General features: G+C 41.6%; 1 protein-coding gene and 1 pseudogene across 5 annotated transcripts in view; both read left to right on the top strand.

Moving 5' to 3' along the window:
• Positions 1 to 20,801, top strand: part of EVL (Enah/Vasp-like) — a 213,842-nt gene that overhangs the window by 147,095 nt on the left and 45,946 nt on the right. For all 5 annotated transcript variants that reach the window (XM_053601670.1, XM_053601668.1, XM_053601671.1 and 2 more), the window contains exon 3: positions 10,471 to 10,648. In XM_053601670.1, the coding sequence (XP_053457645.1) occupies positions 10,471 to 10,648 (178 nt within the window). The remainder of the gene's footprint in view (positions 1 to 10,470; positions 10,649 to 20,801) is intronic.
• Positions 16,684 to 16,783, top strand: LOC128595121 (uncharacterized; annotated as a pseudogene).

Below are 20,801 nucleotides of genomic sequence, written 5' to 3'. Positions count from 1 at the left end.
CCAAATAATAGCGGAAGAAACACTAACAAAAATGAAGTTCTAATTATTGAAATAGGCAGCAATGGGAAATTATAATTAAACTAGAAAAATTGAGAAAGAAAAAGTATCTGTATGGAAAAGGTTGAACTTAAAAAACAAAACAACAATCAACAACATCAAAATAAACAAAAAAAAACAACCAAACCAAAAAAAAAAAAAAAAACACAACCAAAAACAAAGCAGTATGTGTATGTTATTGAATATTGTCTGGGCAACACGTGGTCTTCTGGGGTATGAGATGTTAATCACAGTTCTGAGGCTGCTAGTTTCTCAAACCCCAGCAGGTAGACACCCTAAATCTCTCTTCAGCCCACTTAAAAGGCACTTTGAACTTGTTCACTTACTGAGCAGAAGCTTTCTCAGGGAAGTGCTTGTCGCTGGAATCACTGCTAAAGTGGCTATCCACTTACCCTGTGTGTCAAAACTGGTCTCCCTCTGCCCCCGAGGGTTAGGGCTGCAAGGCGGCTCAGACCCCGCCCTTAGGCTACTTGGTCACTGGGTTACCAGCTCCCACCCAATTCCAGCTCTGCGACCCTGAGGGCGGAGCTTGCCGGGGCAGATCGCTCACAAGGTCTGCCTGTGACCCAGAGCCAAACACTATTAGCTCCGTCTGGCTCAGCAGCTTAGACTGGGGCCCTAGACAAAGGCCAAAGTTCTCCGCACTCCCGCTCAGGCTCTCCCCAAGGCAGTTCAGCTGAGTGCCAAGTCCAAATACACCAAAACAGTTCACAGGTAAGGCCTTTCTGGTTTGCAGTCTCCCTGCTACTGAACTTAACAGTTGCAGGCAGGTTTAGACGGATTGAACACACGCGACCACTTGCCGGTTTTCCACTGTTTTAGTCTTCCTCTTGGGCTCCAGAAGTCTCTCGCTGACTCCCTGTATCCTCTCAGGGGTGATGATAGGCAGATCCCACCAGCCAGAGATGCCTGGAGTCCTATCTCCCCAGACTCACGGTGCCCAGATGCAAGGAAGCTGTTACTCGGCTGCCATCTTGCTCCGCCTCCCACAACAGCGATATATTCTAATAAATGTGTCATTGTGTGAACATTATAGAGTGTACTTGTACAAAACTAGATGGTAAAGCCTACCACACACCGAGGCTAGGTGGTATAACCTATTGCTCCCAGGCTGTACAGGTGTACAGTGTGTTACTGTAGTGAATACTATAGTATTCAGTTGGAACACAATGATAAGTATGTATCTAAATATATCTAAACATAGAAAGAGTATAATAAAAATATGTTATAATCTTATAGGAAGACCATCTTATTTGCAGTCCATTGTTGACCCAGTTGTCGTGATGCAGCACATGACTGTATTTGGAGTTGTAAGACTGTCCTTTAAAAGAACAGGAAAGACACTCTCACTTACCCCTCTACTCCCCAGAATGAAACATGTGTAAACAATATAATTATGGGCTCTTACACAAAAACTGACATCTAAAAATCTTTCTTTCCTTTCCTTTTTTTTTAAGAGTCTCACTCTGTTGCCCTCAGTAGAGTACTGTGGCATCATAGCTCACTGCAACCTCAAACTCGTGGGCTCAAGCGATTCTTTTGCGTCAGACTCCCAAGTAGTTAGGACTATAGGCATCTCCACAACACCTAGCTATTTTTAGAGACCAGGTCTCTCTCTTGCTCAGGTTGGTCTCGAACTCTTGAGCCCAAGGGATCCACCCACCTGGGCCTCCCAGAGTGTGAGGATTATAAGCGTGAGGCACTGCACTCAGCCCTAAAAATGTTTATTTTTCAGCAAGTGTCCAGATCAGTCCTGTCAAAGCCTGGTGAATTATTTTATGTCTTTCTTCTTCTTTTTTCTTTTCCCCCCAAGACAGAGTTTCACTCTGTCATCCTGGGTAGAGTGCTGTGGCATTATAGCTCACAGCAACCTCAGACTGTTGGGCTGAGCGATCCTCTTGCATCAGCCTTCTGAGTAGCTGGGACTACAGGTGCCCACCACAGTGCCTGGCTATTTTTAGAGACGGAGTCTTGCTGTTGTTCAGGCTGGTCTTGAACTCCTGAGCTCAAGCAATCCACCAGCTTCGGCCTCCCAGAATGCTAGGATTGATTGTAGGCGTGAACCACCATGCCTGGCTCTGGAGAATTTTTAAAAATAAAATTGATAATGAAACAGATTGAAAGTAAAAAAATTGGAAAAAGATAAATCTTACAAACACTAACCGAAAGAAACTGGTGTGGCTATATAAATACCAGACAAGATGAATTTTAAGGCAACAAGTATTACTAAAGATCATGACAGACCTTTTTAATGATAAAAGGGTCAATTCAAAAAGAATTTATAACCCTATATTTGCATGAAACTAATAATATATCTTCAAAATATAAAAGGTAAGCATGGACAAATATAAAAGGAAAAATAAATTCAAAAACATAGGTGGAGATTTTAAGTTACTGATGGAATAAGCAGAGAGAAATATGTTAAGACATAGAAAATTTGCATGAAATTATTAATCATCTTGACCTATAGAGTGTTCTTTGACCACAGAGCAATTGGCCAAAAAGTCAGTAACAACAGGATAATTTTTAAAAATCTCAGTGTTTGGAAATTAAGTAGTACATGAGACAGAAAAGAAATCACAATGTCAATTAGAAAATGTTTTGAACTGAGCAATAATGAAAATACAATATGAAACAAACAAAGAAAATACAACGTAACAAAATTTGTGGAATACAGATAAAACAGTACACATAGGGATATTTATAGTTACAAATGCATATTAGGAAAAGAAGAATGATTGAAAAGCAGTGACCTGTGCTTCTATCTTAGGAAGCTAGAAAAAGCAAAGCAAATTAAATCTAACAAAAGTAAAAGGAAGGAAAAAAGAAAAACAAAAATTAATCAGAAAGAAAGCATTTGTGTGATAGAGAAACAAAATGTCTGAGTTCTTTGGAAAAACTAATGAAATTAATAAATCTTTATTAAGAACTGTCTAAGGGAAAGAAGAAAGCACAAATTGCCAGTATCAGGAATTAAAGGGAGCTTCACTACTGATCCTATAAATAATAAAAACGTAATAAGATAACAAGGTCCTTATGTCAATAAATTTGACGACTTAGATAAAATGGACATATTCCTTGAAAATGATAAAGAAGAAACAATGCCAATGTTATATAAGCGTTTGAGAGACTAGAGAAAGAAGAACCATTTCCTATGTTGTGTTATTAGGCCAACAAAACCATGATAGAGAAACTCAGAAGAACATTACAAGAAAAGAAAATTACAAACCATTATTTAAAATGAATAATGATACAGTAATTAAGCCTAAACAAAAGATTAATGACTTGAATCTAATAATAAATTAAAAGGAAAATTCTGACAAGAGAGATTTACTCTACGAATGCAAAATTAATTTAATAGAATAAAGTCAAAAAACCATATGGTCGTTTGTAAAACAAAGTGGTAACGAATTTGGGATTTGTGCTCCTGTGACCGAGCGTGGGTGGGCGCGCTTAGAACAGTAACCACACGGGTGCACCTGTGGCTCAGTGAGTAGGGTGCTGGCCCCATATACCGAGGGTGGCGGGTTCAAACCCAGCCCTGGCTGAACTGCAACCAAAAAATAGCCAGGCATTGTGGTGGGCGCCTGTACTCCCAGCTGCTCAGGAGGCTGAAGCAGGAGAATCACGGAAGCCCAAGAGCTAGAAGTTGCTGTGAGTCCTGTGACATCATGGCACTCTACCAAAGGTGGTAAAGTGAGACGCTGTCTCTACAAAAAAAAAAAAAAAAAAAAGAACAGTAACCACGCTCACTCTTGGGGATTTCTGGATCATTCTCTCAGAAGTTGAGTATGTCATATTGCCCAAGGATATAGCCAAGCTGGTCCCTAAAACACATTTGCTATCTGAATCTGAGTGGAAGAATCTTGGTGTTCAGCAGAGTCAGGGATGGGTCCATTATATGATCCATGAACCAGAACCTCACATCTTGCTGTGCCAGCGCCCACTACCCAAGAAACCAAAGTAAAGTGCCAAGCCACTTTTCAGCCTGAAGCTTTAAACAGCTGTCCTTTCTAATATCTTTCTGATAACATTATTGCATTGCCTTTTTTTTTGTAGAGACAGAGTCTCACTTTACCACCCTTGGTAGAGTGCCATGATGTCACAGGACTCAAAGCAACCTCCAGCTCTTGGGCTTTCACGACTCTCCTGCCTCAGCCTCCCAAGCAGCTGGGACTACAGGCGCCCGCCACAACGCCCGGCTATTTTTTGGTTGCAGTTCAGCCGGGGCTGAGTTTGAACCCGCCACCCTCGGTATATGGGGCCGGCGCCCTACTCACTGAGCCACAGGCGCCACCCTACATTGCTTTCTTGTTTCTCACTTTCTTCAATACACTGAATGTGCTGGTTACTGCTTTACTTCCTGAGTAGAGCAACCACCACAGCCCAGCCAGATGAGGGCCACAGCCTCAGGGGAGTGTGGCCCCAGAGCCACCTTATCCTCTGTGTCCAAAATGCACTTAGAGATAGAGGGAATATCTGAGAATAAGACCATGGCTATTACAGGGATTGTGTAAATTTGATGTTTTGCTTTTTCCTGCTGGGTGTTTTATGTGTGGTGACTTGTGGATTTGTTTCAATGTATTGGAAACTTTCCATTTTATTCAAGAAATCTGTTTCATGTTAAAAAATCTTCATTAAAGAAGAAGTTTTTATAATCTTAAAAAAAAAACCATATGGTCATCTCATAGGTATAGAAAAAGCATCTGGTAAAATTTAATACTTCTTCATGATAAAATCTACAATAAAACTCAGAATCAAAAATGATTTCTGGCCAGGCATGGTGGCTCATGCCCCAGCACTTTGGGAGACCAAGTTGGAAGGACTGCTTAATGTCAGGAGTTCAAGAGCAGCCTGGGCAACATAAAGAAACCCCATTTCTACAGAAAATTTTAAACAATAATTAGACATGGTGGGTGCGTGCATGCCTATTGTCCTAGCTACTTGGAAAAAAGAGGCAGAAGGACCACCTGAGCCCAGGAGTTTGAGGCTGCAGTGAACTATGATCAGGCTACTGCCCTCCAGCCAGGATGACAGAGCAAAATCCTGTCTTTCACCATCACCACCACCACCACCCCAAAAGTGATTCCTTTAATTAGATAAAGGATATCTACAAACAAAAACTGTGCCTGACATCACATCCTTCTTTCCCCTAAACTGAGGAACAAGACAAGGATGATCTCTGTCACCTTTTGGGAAAAAAGCAGTAAAACTTTCTTTCATCACAGATGATTTGATAATACATAGTATATATAGAAAATCTGAAAGTGCCCATAAGCCATTATAGTAATATAATAAGGTATAGCACTATGATTATAATAAGTTTATCTGGCTCAGTCATTGAATAGAAGGTCAATATACTAGGCACTTTCAGATTTTCTATATATATTATGTATTATCAAATCATCTGTGATTAAAGAAGGTTTTACTTCTTTCTTTCCAAAAAGTGAAAAAGCCAACTGTATTTTTAATATATTAGCAATAATAACTAGAAAATGAAAATTTTAAAATATTATATAAAAGTGCGTCAACTTCAAAGACATAGGAACAACTCTAAGTAAAGATGTACAACTTTTTTATACTGAAAACTACAAAATATTGCTGAGATAATTTGAAGAAGGCCCAAACTATGGAAAAATGTAACACATTCATAAAATAGAAGAATTTTATGTTACCAAAATATCAGTTTTCCCCAAATTGATATATATAGGGTGTCCCAAAATCACTATACATAGGAAACCAGATAGCTTGGAATATTTGCCATGAGTGGGGTTTTCAGGAGGATGGTTACCTGGACAGTGCATGGAAGCTCCATTGCCCCTTCCGCATACCTTGCCCTATGCATTTCTTCTATCTGGCTGTTCGTCTGTATCCCACGTAATATCCTTTATTAATAAGCCTGTAAACATAAGTGGAATGTTTTCCCTGAGTTCTATGAGCCACTCTGGCAAGTTAATCAAACCCAAGAAACCTTGATATATAGCTGGTACATCAGAAGCCAAAAAAAGGATCTGTGCTTACTATCAACATCCTAAGTTGGGATAGTCTTGTGGGACTAAGATGTCAACATGTGGGATCTGAGGTTATTTCCAGGGAGATAGTGTTAGAATCGAATGGTATTAGAGGACATTCAGATGGTGTTTGCTGGAGAATCTGCAGAATTGCATGCTTGGTTTGTGGGGAAATACCCCTACACATCTGGTGGCAGAGTGTTGAGTGTGAGAGTGGAAAATAGAAAAAAAAAAAACTTTTCTTATATATTTTTACAAATGCCTGTGTCCATTGAAAGAAATGTATATTCATAGTCATTTTATTCATATAGCCAAGAACTAGAAACTACCCAAATGGCCATCAGCAGGAGAATGGAGAAGTTACTTGTGGTTAAAAAATAGAATGTTCTATAGAAATCAAAAAGAATTAAATATGGATACATGCAGTAACATGGATAGATCTCATAAACATTGTGCTGAGTGAAAGAAGCCAGAAACAAAAAGAGTATATAACATATGAATCCATTTCTAAGTAGTTCAAGGACAGACAAAAGTAACTGGTGGTTGTAGAAGTAAGAAACATGGTTATCTATACATGGGAGTGTTATAAAGGAGATAGTAAATGAAGTAGCTCCTTCCAAAAATAGACTTGCAAGCCGGTGCAGTGGCTCACACCTGTAATCCTAGCACTCTGGGAGGCCAAGGCTGGTGGATTGCTTGAGCTTCAGGAGTTCAAGACTAACCTGAGCAAGAGGGAAACCCTGTCTCTAAAAATAGCCAGGCATTGGGTGGCGCCTGTGGCTCAGTGAGTAGGGTGCCGGCCCCATATACCGAGGGTGGCGAGTTCAAACCCAGCCCCGGCTGAACTGCAACCAAAAAATAGCCGGGTGTTGTGGCGGGCGCCTGTAGTCCCAGTTGCTTGGGAGGCTGAGGCAGGAGAATCACGGAAGCCCAAGAGCTAGGGTTGCTTTGAGTCCTGTGACATCATGGCACTCTACCGAAGGCGGTAAAGTGAGACTCTGTCTCAACAACAACAAAAAAAAAAAGCCAGGCATTGTGGTGAGCGCCTATAGTCCCAACTACTTGGGAAGCTGGGCCCAAGAGTTTGGAGTTGCTGTGAGCCATGACATCACAGTACTCTACTGAGGGCAACAAAGTAAGACTCTGTCTCAAACAAAACAAAACAACAACAACAACAAAAAAAAAAACACCCAAAAGTAGACTTGCAATAATACAGATGTTTAGCTGGTTCCTCCCACTTATTCTAAGCAGAATAAATAACAGAACTATTAGGTAGGTAGCTGATCAGGTCTGTCTGGCAGTTAATGAATATTGGACACATCACAAAAGATGGCCAAGTGACATATTGGCCATTTGTCATCTGCACATACATCTAAAACACGCTGTATTGGACTTTTGTTTTTTAGAAAGAAATTTTCAAATAGTAAATATAAAAAAATTTTTTTTTTTTTTTTTTTTTTGAGACAGAATCTGACTCTGTTGCCTAGGGTAGAATGCTATGGCCTTAGCCTAGCTCACAGCAATCACAAACTCCTGGGCTCAAATGATCCTCCTGCCTCATCCTCCCAAGTAGCTGTGACTACAGCACACACCACCATACCCAGCTAATTTTTCTTTCTTTCTTTTTTTTTTTGTTGTTGCTGTTGCAGTTGTCATTGTTGTTTAGTTGGCCCGGGCTGGGTCCTCCAGCCTCGGTGTATGTGGCTGGCGCCATAACCACTATGCTATGGACGCTGAGCCTAATTTTTCTATTTGTATAGATATGGGAGTCTTGCTTTGCTCAAGCTGGTCTCAAACTTATGACCACAAGCAATCCTCCCAGTTTGGCCTCCCACAGTGCTAGGTTTATAGGTGTGAGCCATCATGTTCAGCATAAATATGAATTTTAAAATAGTTATATCCATCCAGTAGTTCTGCTTATAGGGCTATATCCAATAGAAGTACATCTTCACAGGGTATTCAGTTTAGCATTATTTATAATATCTTCACTTTATATATGAGGAAACTGATGTTAGTAACTGATGTAAGGTTATTCAACTGAAAAGCAATTTTTTTTTTTTTTTTGAAAACAGGGTCTCACTCTGTTGCCTGGGCTGGAGCACAGTGGCATCATCATAGCCCACTGCAACCTCAAACTCCTTGGCTCAAGTGATCCTTCTGCCTTAGCCTCCCAAGTAGCTGGGACTACAGGCACAAATCATCATGCCTGGCTAATCTGAAAGGAATTTTTTTGTAGAGACAGGGTCTCACTGTGTTGTCCAGGCTGGTCTTGAACTCCTGGCCTCAAGTGATCTCACCTGTCTTCCAAAGTGCTAGGATTACAGGTTTGAGCCACTACTCCCCGCCAAATCAGAATTTTAATCCAGAACCCTTTGACTCGAAACTATCTGTTCATTGCCTGGTTGTCATCAAAGTAGTCATGGACTATTGGGGGCTGTGTGTAAATGGTAGATGGCAGCAGTTGGTGAGCAGCCATCATACTCACAATGTAGAAAGGGCAGAAATGGTAGTCCCAAGAGCATGCAGTCAGACATCAGCCATGTACAGCACAGAGCCCAGAGAATTTACAGGATAACGTGTGTCCTCTAGAAAGGCTCCATTGCACTCTCCCAATGTAATAGCCTAATACCTTCTGCAATCGGAATCATTTGAGAAGACTCCAGATGTTAGAGAGAGGGAATTATAGGAGGCAAGCTTTCAATTCATTATATACCAAACCCCCCTTTATCTGTGGTTCCACTTTCTGAGGTTTCTGTTATCCACAGTCCACCGTGGTCCAAAAATACCTGATAGAAAAATCTAGAAATAAAACCATTCATAAGTTTTAAGTTGTGTGTAGATGTTAGCCAAAATGTGTTCTTGTCAATATGTAACAATTAAGTTGTGAAACAATTACATTTCTTTAGCTGACTTAGCACTTTCTCTTACTTCTTCCTTCCCTAGTCTTATAGGAAGACCCAAACACAACTTCCACCTAAGACTTGGAAAAAAGCTGTTCTGGATATTGCTCATGTCTGCTGTGCCCTGGCTTTACTTTATCAAGCAGCACAGAAGAGTGGAGCAATAAAAAAGAGAGATAAGCCAGACTTCTCATCTTAGTGCCCCAGCTAAATAGCTAGGTTTCTTGACCATGTCCCTTGGCATCTCCAGATCTCCCCATCAGCTAACCTTCCTGGCAGGGGAGATAGTAAAGAGAGTTATCCCCAACCTCAGATCACAGAGCCCTATGGCCTCAAAGACAAACAAAATCTGAGAAATCCCCTTGTACCTCTCCTATGACAAAGTCCTTGCTGTGGCATCACTACCAGCTGGCCATCTAGCCTCATCCAGACTCTGCTTGCATACCTCCATTTATAGGGACCTTAGTGTTTCCCAGGTAACACTCCTTAACCACCTGCTGTGTGCCAGGGGCTATCAGCTAATTTCTTATGTAATTTTGTCCTCACAGCATAGCCATATCACATTCTTCCCCATTTTACAGACAAGAAGGCTGATGAGTAATAAATTCCATGGCGTTAGACCATGTGGCTCCAAAGCAACCTATAGCATCATCTTCTCCAGGGCTTTACTGCCTTCGTTGGCACCACTTACAAATACAGTCTTGAAGTACTTTGAAATAATTCTCTTTTAAATGTTTAAAAGAGCAGAGGTTTAGAGGTCAGACAGACCTGGAATTGAATCCCCTGACAGATTGTAAGCACTTGACTATCTGATTCTGTCTTAATCTTCTCTGTATCTTTCCCTGCTGGGCCTGGCATTGCTCCTGGAAGTCTGTTGATGCTTATTGACAGATTATAATAATAAAGATATTAGTAATGCTGTATATTTGTATAGAACATTAACTCTTCCAAGTTATCCTTTTAATTCATAACCCACTTATTAATCCATTCTAAGTACTAGACACTATGTAGAGAGCTGTAGGAGCCATAAATATGAATTACAAAGACACTTGCCCTTAAGGAGCTTTATATCTAGAAGATAAAATATATTAGTAGGTAAGATATGTATCATAATATGATCCTCACAGTAACCCCATCAGGTTGGTAAAACCAGGATTATAATTTCCATTTTATAATCTGAGAAACTGAGCCCTAGAGAAGTCCAGAGACTTCCTTGAATGGCATGGCTAAGAGGAGAGCCAACACCAGGAACCAGGGAACCTGACGCCCGTCTCTGCTCATCTCATCTGGAGATTGTGACTGCACAGCATTACAGTTGAAGGAACACTTATGATTCTGTAGATTGTGGTCTGAAAATTTACCTAATCATGCTTTTCCCTTCTTCAAACCCTGTCCCCATCTTCCTGTCCTCTAGAAGGATACAATATCCTTGCTCCAGGGCAGGTTCCTTCAGCTCATTACATTGTATTTATTTACATGTATTTCTCTCTTTTTCCCTGCAGGTTGTGATCAATTATTCAATCGTAAAAGGGCTGAAGTACAATCAGGCAACACCAACCTTCCACCAGTGGCGAGACGCCCGCCAAGTCTACGGCTTAAACTTTGCAAGTAAGGAAGAAGCAACCACATTCTCCAATGCAATGCTGTTTGCCCTGAACATCATGAATTCCCAAGAAGGAGGTAAGTAGGGCCTTGTTTTGACCTGATGCCAAAAACCCTCTCTTGTTCTGCCTGTGCCTTCCCACAGCTATCTGGGTGTGGTAGCACTGACACTACATTGAACTGACTTGACATGAGTTCTGCTCCCTCACTGTAGATTTAGAGAGACATTGAAAGTTTGAAGGAGGAAAGAATGGAGTTTGTATCATTTTGCCATTTGTAAGATATAGATATGGATTGATATGTTCCTAAAGCTGTAAGGTCTATTTTATATTTGCCATCCTATTTCCATATTCTAGAACACATGTTTGGCAGAGATGGGAGAGGAAAAAATAACAATTTATTCTTGATTCAATTATTCATTCATATGCTTTACATTTTTTTAAATTCTTAGTGCAAGAAATTGGCTAGGCAGAATAGATATGAAATAAATAGGGTCCTTCCCTTCAAGGCATTTAGTTTTTCAGATAGACAAATTCATAGACAGCTAACTATAGTGTATGGCAATAAGTGCTCTAAGTGCTCTAACAAAAGTACATGGAAGGTACATAGGGGCTACAGAAAAGGAAATAAGTAGCTCTGCCCTCGTGGGTCACTAAAGGAGGTGACGGTGACATTTTAGCTGGGGTTCTAAAGAGTAAATAGTTCACAGGCAAAGGTGGGAGTGGGCATCCCAGACAGAGCAGCAAATCCAAAGAAAGAAAAGCTCTCATGTGCTGGGATAGAGTATAATATAGTGTTTCTGGGAACCAGGATACAGATAGAAAAGAGGTTGGAAATGAAACTAGAAAGGTGATGGGGCTTGCACAGTGAAAGACCCTAAATACTTGGAAGACTTTGGGCTTAATATTTGGTATAATCAGTGGAAGGGTGGCTACCAAAAAGGTTCTAAGCAAAGAAGCAAAAATACATGCAGCTTTTTGGGATACTTACAATGGTAGCTTTAGAAGGAGGAGTCAGGCTTTCCTGGGTGTCTTGATAGCCTCAGGTATGGTCCTGCAGTTGACATTTAAGTGAACTAGAATGTAAAATGTTTACCAGGCTGCTTGGCACACAGTAAGCACACAGTATTAATGTGTTTGTGAGTATTACTACTATGGTTAACGCTGCTATTGCTACCAGAATTGAGAAGGGAAGTAAGGAGATGTGGTGCTCGGAACCTGGAGGGAGATAGTGCTTAAATGCCTTTTGGGCCTGATATATTGGAGCTTTGGGGCCCAATTTAAACACTGGGAGAATTTTTAAATAAAGAAAGAACATGTCTTGAGCATGCTTCCCATTGGTCATAACCAAGTAGATACTTTTTTTTTTTTTTTGGTTTTTGACCAGGGCTGGGTTTGAACCCGCCACCTCTGGAGATATGGGACCAGCACCCTACTCCTTGAGCCACAGGCACCGCCCCCAAGTAGATACTCTCAAAGTGCTTTCCCTGTCATGACAAGGCTCCAAGGTTTGTGGATTTTCTGCTCAGAATGTGGTGTGATAAGGAAGCTACTTAACCACAGCAGTGTTGAATGTTGAGTGACAAGTCACAGGCATTGCAGATTTTATTAAACTATCTTTCCCACCCAAGAGCTTGAGCTTAGTAGTAAAGGGAGCCTGAGTTTAATGTTTCCAATCTGATCTTACCCTATCTGCCCCCAGAATGTGGGAGTTAATCTTTATTTTATCTGTACATACAGATGTATTGGGGGGGGGGAGGTTTTAATTTAATCAGATACCTTACTCTTTCAAGGCAAGCACTTAAATAAAAGCTACTAGTTACTTTATTAAATTTATCATAGAATCACAAGGAAATCAGTTAATCCAGCCCTCGTTTTCAAACAAGCCATGACTCATATGAGGAAGTAACTTACTCAGTGTCAGTAAGTCAGATTCAGAACCTGACCTCCCACATCTGTGGGTGGAATGAATGCCTTGTTGGGGTGGGGGTAGGAGTCACCAACTAGCTTTGGATGTGTGGACACAATATGAGAGTGGCCTGATTTGAAATTTGCCTTAAGGCCAGGTTCAGTTGGCATTGGCCTCCTATTCATGGATGGTAGCCCACTTACAATTGATGTCTAAACATGCCTACAGTATCATGTGCTGATGAAGCACTCAGCTTGATGAGTTTTAACATATGTATATCCCCAGTACCCACAGTCAGATCATGATAGAATGCAGTTACACTGGAAGCCCCCCCTCTCTGCAGTCTCTACCCTCAAGAACAACTACAGTGCCCACTTCCATATAGCATGATCATTTGACTATTTTTGTACTTCACATAAATGGGATCCTATAGTGTATACTTCCTGTGACTGGTTTCTCTCACTGGACATTATGCTTGAGGGATTCATCCACACGTGATGTGTATCTTTAGTCGGCATTCTTCCGTTGCAGGGTGCACTTCCATTGTGTGACCGTGTCATAGCTGATCTGCCCATTCTGCTGTCTGTGAGGGGTTAAGTTAGACCTCATGCAGTGCAGGGCAGCCTCTCTTCCATCAGCTACCACAGAGGCATGTGAGGCTTTCTGTTAAATCCCCTCTGTGTTGGGGGAAATTCCATCCTCTCACAAATTACATTCAGTTTGCTATAGTGAAAAAGCTGTTTGGGAGCAGCCAGATTTTACATTAACTTTTTGCTCTGCCACCAGTGTGGCTTTAGAATTATAAACCCTATTTCCTAGAGTTATTATGAAGATTAAATTTGAAATGCTTATAAAGCACATAGTATATGTCTGAAATATGATGAGAACTCAAATACGGTTCCCTGATTGGAGGAAAGGAATACAGAGCTAGCTGACAGTTCTCTGAGGACCTGGACAAGGCTCTAGGTTCAGGAATTATCTCAGTGAATAGATAGTTGCTGGGTTATTGAGGCTTTTTTACAGAAATTAACATCTGGAGATTGTTTAAGGGGGCAAGGCGGGGCAGGGCAGGGGCTGTCTGGTTTCCTAATGCAAGACACCGTTCGGGGTGAATGAGGAGCTCCTTGAGTGGGTGAACTGTGTGCAGCTCCTGTTTGGAAACAGAGAACCACAGCCTAACTATGGTCAAGCCTATCTGTGTCATTGCTGGTCCATGCTATGTATAGAGTGTGGGTCACAGAATAGAGGCCCAGCTTCTCTGGGTGCCGTGGATGAGGAGCGATGGCTAAGGATGGTGCACATGCTTTGCTGGGAACTCAGAGTGAGGCCTCCCTCGCCAAGTTGGCTGATAAAAGTGATGATTATAGTAGTAACAATATCTGGACTTTCTCATCAAAGCTTGGGCTATTTTTTGGTGGGGGGGGAGACAGAGTTTCACTTTGTCACCTTCAGTAGAGTGCCATGGCATCACAGCTCATAGCAACTTCAAACTCTTGGACTCAAGTGATTCTCTTGCCTCAGCCTCCTGAGTAGCTGGGACTACAACGCCCGGCTATTTTTTAGAGATGGGGTCTCACTCTGGCTCAGGCTGGTCTCAAACTCGTGAGCTCAGGCAATCCACTCACCTCGGCCTCCCAGAGTGCTGGGATTACAGGTGTGAGCCACCACGCCCGGCCCTAAAGCTTGGGCTTTTTGATTTTCACTAGACTATTTCTACTTGTGCCCTTTCCCTGCCCTGTTTAAAGAAAGGTTCCCACCCACCAAGCAACATAGTAGGGTAAGGGCCTAGCAGTTCCATAGGAAGACTTTATTGGCCAAGGAAGTACTTCTTTATACTCTTTATAAAGCATTTATAATTTGGTTTTTATTTCTAGTAGGTAGTCAGGCCAGCTACTGTTACACACATTTATTCAGATGGGGAGCCTAGGATTCAGAAAAAATTGTGTGTCTACCAGAATCTTTCAGTGGAATCGAGACTGAAATTTAGGACTTCTTGTTTGAAATTCAGTGCTTTTTCTATAACTCTGCACTACGTTTATAGGTCAGAGAGGAAGACCAAAAAAGACAAGCTCATTTTCCTTGTACCAACAGCCGCAGGTGGTCTTACTTTTGGGGCCTGAGCTTGGGCAGGCTCTGGCCCATGGCCCCTTACTAAAGAATTATTCAGACATAGGCCTCAGAGTCAAGGGTCCACCTCCGCATCAAAATTGCTGATACCACCTCCAGAAAGCACCTTACTTAGACCTCCTCTGTGTGCATCTTCGATGGGAGGACACTTTCCTTCTGGTAAAAGCACTCATCAGGTAAGGAGGAGTGTTTACAGGTTGTTCCTTGACACCCCAGCCCAGCTCAGTTTTCTTCCCTTCTACAGTTTATTCTCATATCAGATATCAGTTAATGGTTTAGGAGACTAACCATTAACCAGTATAAAGGCTACTGAGTCTATATGCTTTTATGTGATTGTGCTGCTAACTTACTTATGTGACCTTAAACAGGTCATTTCTCTGTGGGCCTCAGTTTCTCCATCTTTGAAAGGGGACATACAGACCTGATCTAGATCACTGGAAGACTGTCCAGCCCCAGTGGTATATGGTTTTATGTACATTGTCTAGAAAGGGGTGAATTCTAGTTCACCATGTATATGCTAGGAACTCATTGCTACAAGCAGGTAAAATCCTGTGAAGAAACTGGAACAATGGAATGTCTGTTTTTTACTTCTCCAGCACATTCAGGAGACAGGATCCCTCTTCAGCCATAGTCACTCAGTCAACCAGTCTTTTTTCCTATTAGGTAATTCATGTCTGTTATTAAATATAGAAAATATAGATAAGAAAAGGGGAAATTCCCTGTATTTCTACAACACAGAGCTAACTGCTCTTAACAGTTATATATCTTTTATATCTTTACAGGTGTTTTTATATTCACATATGAACGAATAGCTAGTGCCCTAAAGTCATCTGTACACACTGTCCTGTAACCTTCTATGGCATAATAGGAAATGTATACCTGGCCTCTGCTCCTGGCACAGAGCTTCGAAACCCTGTGACTTCCTGAGTGAGAGGATGATAGAGCATCTTTTGTTGTAGTGTTTTGTTTTGTTTTTTGCAGTTTTTGCCCGGGGCTGCTTATGAACCTGCCACTTCCGGCATATGGGGCCAGCACCCTACTCCTTTGAGCCACAGGAGCCACCCATAATGTTTGGTCTTAATCTCCACTTCCGAACATAAGAGCTTCTAAGACCCTTGGGATCTGGGCGGGGATAAGTGTCCTTTGGTAAATTAAAGACATGACTAGTGTCTGGAAGTGCCCTGATAGCTTCAGGATAGGGCTGGTTGCCAGAGGAACCAATCTTGTGATTAAAGATTGGAGCACTCAGCCCCATCACCAACCTCCAGGTAAGGGCGAAGGGCAGGAGATGGAGTTTATCACCAGGCGCCAGTGATTTACTCAATCCTGCCTACCTAATGGAACCTCCTTAGAAAACGTAAACAAAGGGAGTCAGAGAGCTTCTGGGTCGATGAACATATATACATGGAGTTGGTGGTATACCCCAATTCTATGAGAAATTCCATGAGAACACAAGCCCCTGTGCTGTGAACCCTTCTGGACCTCACCCGGTGTACTTCTTCATCTGTATCCTTTATAATAAATGTAGTGTCTTCCTGGGTTATGTGAGTCATTATAGCAAATTATGAAACCTAAGGAGAAAGTCATGGGAACCCTAATCTATAGCCAAGTCAGACAGAATTGTTAGTAACCTGGAGACGCAATAACTTGTGATAAGTGTTTAAAGTGTGGAGGCAGTTGGCTCGGCACCCATAGCACAGTGGTTATGGTGTCGGCCACATACACCAAGGCTGGCAGGTACAAGCCCAGCCCAAGCCAGCTAAACAACAATGACAACTGCAACAAAAAAATATCTAGGCATTGTGGCGGGCGCCTGTAGTCCCAGCTACTTGGGAGGCTAAGGCAAGAAAATCACTTAAGCCCAATAGTAGGAGGCTGCTGTGAGCTGTGACGCCACAGTACTCTACTGAGGGCAGCATAGTAAGACTCTGTCTCCAAAAAAAAAAAAAAGAAAGAAAGAAAGAAAAGAAAAAGAAAAAAAATGTGTGGAGGCAGTCTAATGGGGCTGAGCCCTTGACATACGGGATCTACACAAACTAAGTAGTTAGTATCACAATTGAATCAAATTGTAAGACACCGAGTTCGGTTTGGCAGCGCATATTTTAAAACTGGAATGATGTAGAGATTAGCATGGCCCTTACACATAACATGCAAATTTGTGAAGTGTTCCATATTTTTGATCAACACTCATGTGCACATATGGAAGTAAAACTCAGTGGAAATCAGGCAGGTGGGAGAGGGGAGAGAAGTGAATGGGTAAAATCACACTAATGGGTTGACTCAAACTATACAAAAACAATTCATGTAGCCAAAACATTTCTACCTCTATAATATTCCAAAATTTTGAAAAGGAGAGAAACAGAAAAAAAAAAATTATAGTCCACAGAGTTGGTGTCCACAGAGAATTGGAGAACTGCTTTGTTAGAAAATCCACACATTTGGCTCGGCAGCCATGGCACAGTGGTTAGGAGCCTTTATACTAGTGCAAAGAGTGGGCGCTGGCCACATCCATGGAGGCTGGCGGGTTTGAACCCAGCCTGGGCCAGCTAAACAACAATGCCAACTGCAACAAAGAAATACCCGGGCATTGTGGCAGACACCTGTAGTCCCAGCTACTTGGGAAGCTGAGGCAAGAGAATCGCTTAAGCCCAAGAGTTGGAGGTTGATGTGAGGTGTGATACCACGGCACTCTACCAAGGGCAACATAGTAAGACTTCTGTCTCAAAAATAAATAAATAAATAAAATAAAAATAGCTGGGCATTGTGCTGGGTACCTGTAGTCGCAGCTACTTGGGAGGCTGAGGCAAGAGAATAGCTGGCGCCCAAGAGTTTGAGGATGCTGTGAGCTATGACACCATGGCACTCCACTGAGGATGACAAAGTAAGACTCTCAAAAAAAAAAAAATTCATACATTTGGTGTCACAGGTACTATGATTAGAGGGACAGTTGTCACTTAGCACTATAGTATGAATGTTTTTCCATGTCAAGTGGTATGGTATTCCACTCCACTGAATACCATGTAAAGATATATCACATAAGCATCTTTCTGCTTTTAAATGTACTAGTTGTCTCCACTTTTCATTATTAAACTCAAGTAATAGAAGGCATTCTTATCTGTACGTATGCTTTGTGTCTTCTACATTCATCTTTACACACTTGTCCATTTATTTCCTTGGGCATATTTCTGTGTTAAACAATGTATACACTTTTGTTAAATTTGTAGTATATCTTGCCAAATGCCTTCTGGAATGAATACTCTATACCAGGGGTCCTCAAACTTTTTAAAAAGGGAGCCCGTTCACTGTCCCTCACACCGTTGGAGGGCCGGACTATTGTTTAAAAAAAAAAACCATGAACAAATTTCTATGCACACAGTACATACCTTATTTTGAAGTAAAAAAACAAAACGGGAACAAATACAATCACGTCACCTCATGTGGCCCTTGGGCCGTAGTTTGAGGACCCCTGCATACTCTATCCAGCATGTGTGACAATTGCCCACTGCCCCAACACTGATCAGCACCATACATGAGTATTCTCATTATCTTAGTAAACACAAGGGCAAGGAAAACATTTTCTTTTGCATTTTCCTTTGCTAGTAAGGGTGAACATTTTTTATACATTAATTGTTGCATTTCATTTTTTCCCTTTATTTTCAGCAGTAACTTTGACTAAGTGCAGTACAGCATGGAGAATGCAAACTCCTTGGACCTTTAGTCTCATCTGCAAATTGCCCACTCTCTAAGAATGTCTATCCTCTAATGACAAAGGGACTTTGTATTTCCTTTGACAAATGAATGGAGGCAGTCTACCATCGTGGTATGTTCCGTGCTCGTGCGTCCTTCACTGCAACATCTACACTGTCTACATTTTAGGAGTCGTCATTGTTATTGTGCTTGTCTGCATAGGCATAGAAGAAACTATTAGCTTCCATTCTCTTTCCCTGTCTGGACCTTTCCTTCCACTGGAGGAACTTCTTATTTATTGTTGGCAGGTCACAGAGATATTCCTTGGCTGGTGCAGTAGAGGAGAAGGGAATCCCAGGAGTCCCACCAGAGGAAAGCTTGGAGTTTTCCTACTCCTCTCCTCTCTTTACAGGGGAGTTCTGGTCAGCGTATTTCTCTGCTGCCTGCTGATCCTGCTACCCACCATCCTATTATCACTGGTTTTTTTAAATGGACAGAAATGAAAGAGACAGGATTCTGTAGCTCTGGGGCTTAATGTTGTCATTTTATATTATCTCGGAGATATTTGTTTAAAGGAAAAGGATACCAAAAGTGACAATAAGGGCACACGGGGAGCCTTCTGATTAGCTATTGTTTTTCTTTTCTAAAAATATACAGGCAATAAAATAGGCATATAGCCAAGGACAAACCCAGAAAGGGCAGAGTCCTGTAGGAGTTGGAGGCCAAACTTTTCAAATACTGTACCCTCCCTGGAATGTTTTTTTGCTACCTCTACTTATCAAAATCTTCCCAGCCTTCTAGACCCAGCTATGTGCTCTTCCACAGGAAGCTTTCCCTCATCCCCCCAACCTCTCGCAAGGCCTCCCATAACTCTTGGTTTCTGCTTATCTTTATTCACTTCACCTGCTTGTGTACTTATCTTTTCTGTCTCATTGGGTGTCACTTTCTCTGGGAAGACTTCTGTGGCCCCTCATCCCACTCCAGATCAGGGTGAGGCACCGTTTCTTTTTTTTTTTTTTTTCTTTTTTTTTTATTGTTGGGGATTCATTGAGGGTACAATAAGCCAGGTTACACTGATTGCAATTGTTAGGCAAAGTCCCTCTTGCAATCATGTCTTGCCCCCAGAAAGTGTGACACACACCAAGGCCCCACCCCCTCCCTCCTTCCCTCTTTCTGTTCCCCCCCCCATAACCATAATTGTCATTAATTGTCCTCATATCAAAATTGAGTACATAGGATTCATGCTTCTCCATTCTTGTGATGCTTTACTAAGAATAATGTCTTCCACGTCCATCCAGGTTAATACGAAGGATGTAAAGTCTCCATTTTTTTTAATGGCTGAGTAGTATTCCATGGTATACATATACCACAGCTTGTTAATCCATTCCTGGGTTGGTGGGCATTTAGGCTGTTTCCACATTTTGGCGATTGTAAATTGAGCTGCAATAAACAGTCTAGTACAAGTGTCCTTATGATAAAAGGGTTTCTTTCCTTCTGGGTAGATGCCCAGTAATGGGATTGCAGGATCAAATGGGAGGTCTAGCTTGAGTGCTTTGAGGTTTCTCCATACTTCCTTCCAGAAAGGTTGTACTAGTTTGCAGTCCCACCAGCAGTGTAAAAGTGTTCCCTTCTCTCCACATCCACGCCAGCATCAGCAGTTTTGAGATTTTGTGATGTGGGTCATTCTCACTGGGGTTAGATGATATCTCAGGGTTGTTTTGATTTGCATTTCTCTAATATATAGAGATGATGAACATTTTTTCATGTGTTTGTTAGCCATTCGTCTGTCGTCTATAGAGAAAGTTCTATTCATGTCTCTTGCCCATTGATATATGGGATTGTTGGCTTTTTTCATGTGGATTAACTTGAGTTCTCTATAGATCCTAGTTATCAAGCTTTTGTCTGATTGAAAATATGCAAATATCCTTTCCCATTGTGTAGGTTGTCTCTTTGCTTTGGTTATTGTCTCCTTAGCTGTACAGAAGCTTTTCTGTACAGTTTAATGAAGTCCCATTTGTTTATTTTTGTTGTTGTTGCAATTGCCATGGCAGTCTTCTTCATGAAGTCTTTCCCCAGGCCAATATCTTCCAGTGTTTTTCCTATGTTTTCTTGGAGGATTTTTATTGTTTCATGCCTTAAATTTAAGTGCTTTATCCATCTTGAATCAATTTTTGTGAGTGAGGAAAGGTGTGGGTCCAGTTTTAGTCTTTTACATGTAGACATCCAGTTCTCCCAACACCATTTATTGAATAGGGAGTCTTTCCCCCAAGGTATGTTCTTGTTTGGTTTATCAAAGATTAGGTGGTTGTAAAATGTTAGTTTCATTTCTTGGTTTTCAATTCGATTCCAAGTGTCTATGTCTCTGTTTTTGGAGGCACCGTTTCTTGTGCTTCCTTGTTGACATTTGCTACTTTGTAGTATGAAGGCCTGGCTGCTGGTTGGTCTCCACAAGGCTTGGTGAGCAAGACACGTCTGACCTGTTAACCACTGGACCCCAGCTCCCACCACA

The sequence above is a fragment of the Nycticebus coucang genome, chromosome 9, assembly GCF_027406575.1.
Source record: "Nycticebus coucang isolate mNycCou1 chromosome 9, mNycCou1.pri, whole genome shotgun sequence".
NCBI lineage: Eukaryota > Metazoa > Chordata > Mammalia > Primates > Lorisidae > Nycticebus > Nycticebus coucang.
The sequence above is the reverse complement of the archived record's forward strand: the minus strand, read 5'-3'. Positions and strand labels throughout refer to the sequence as shown.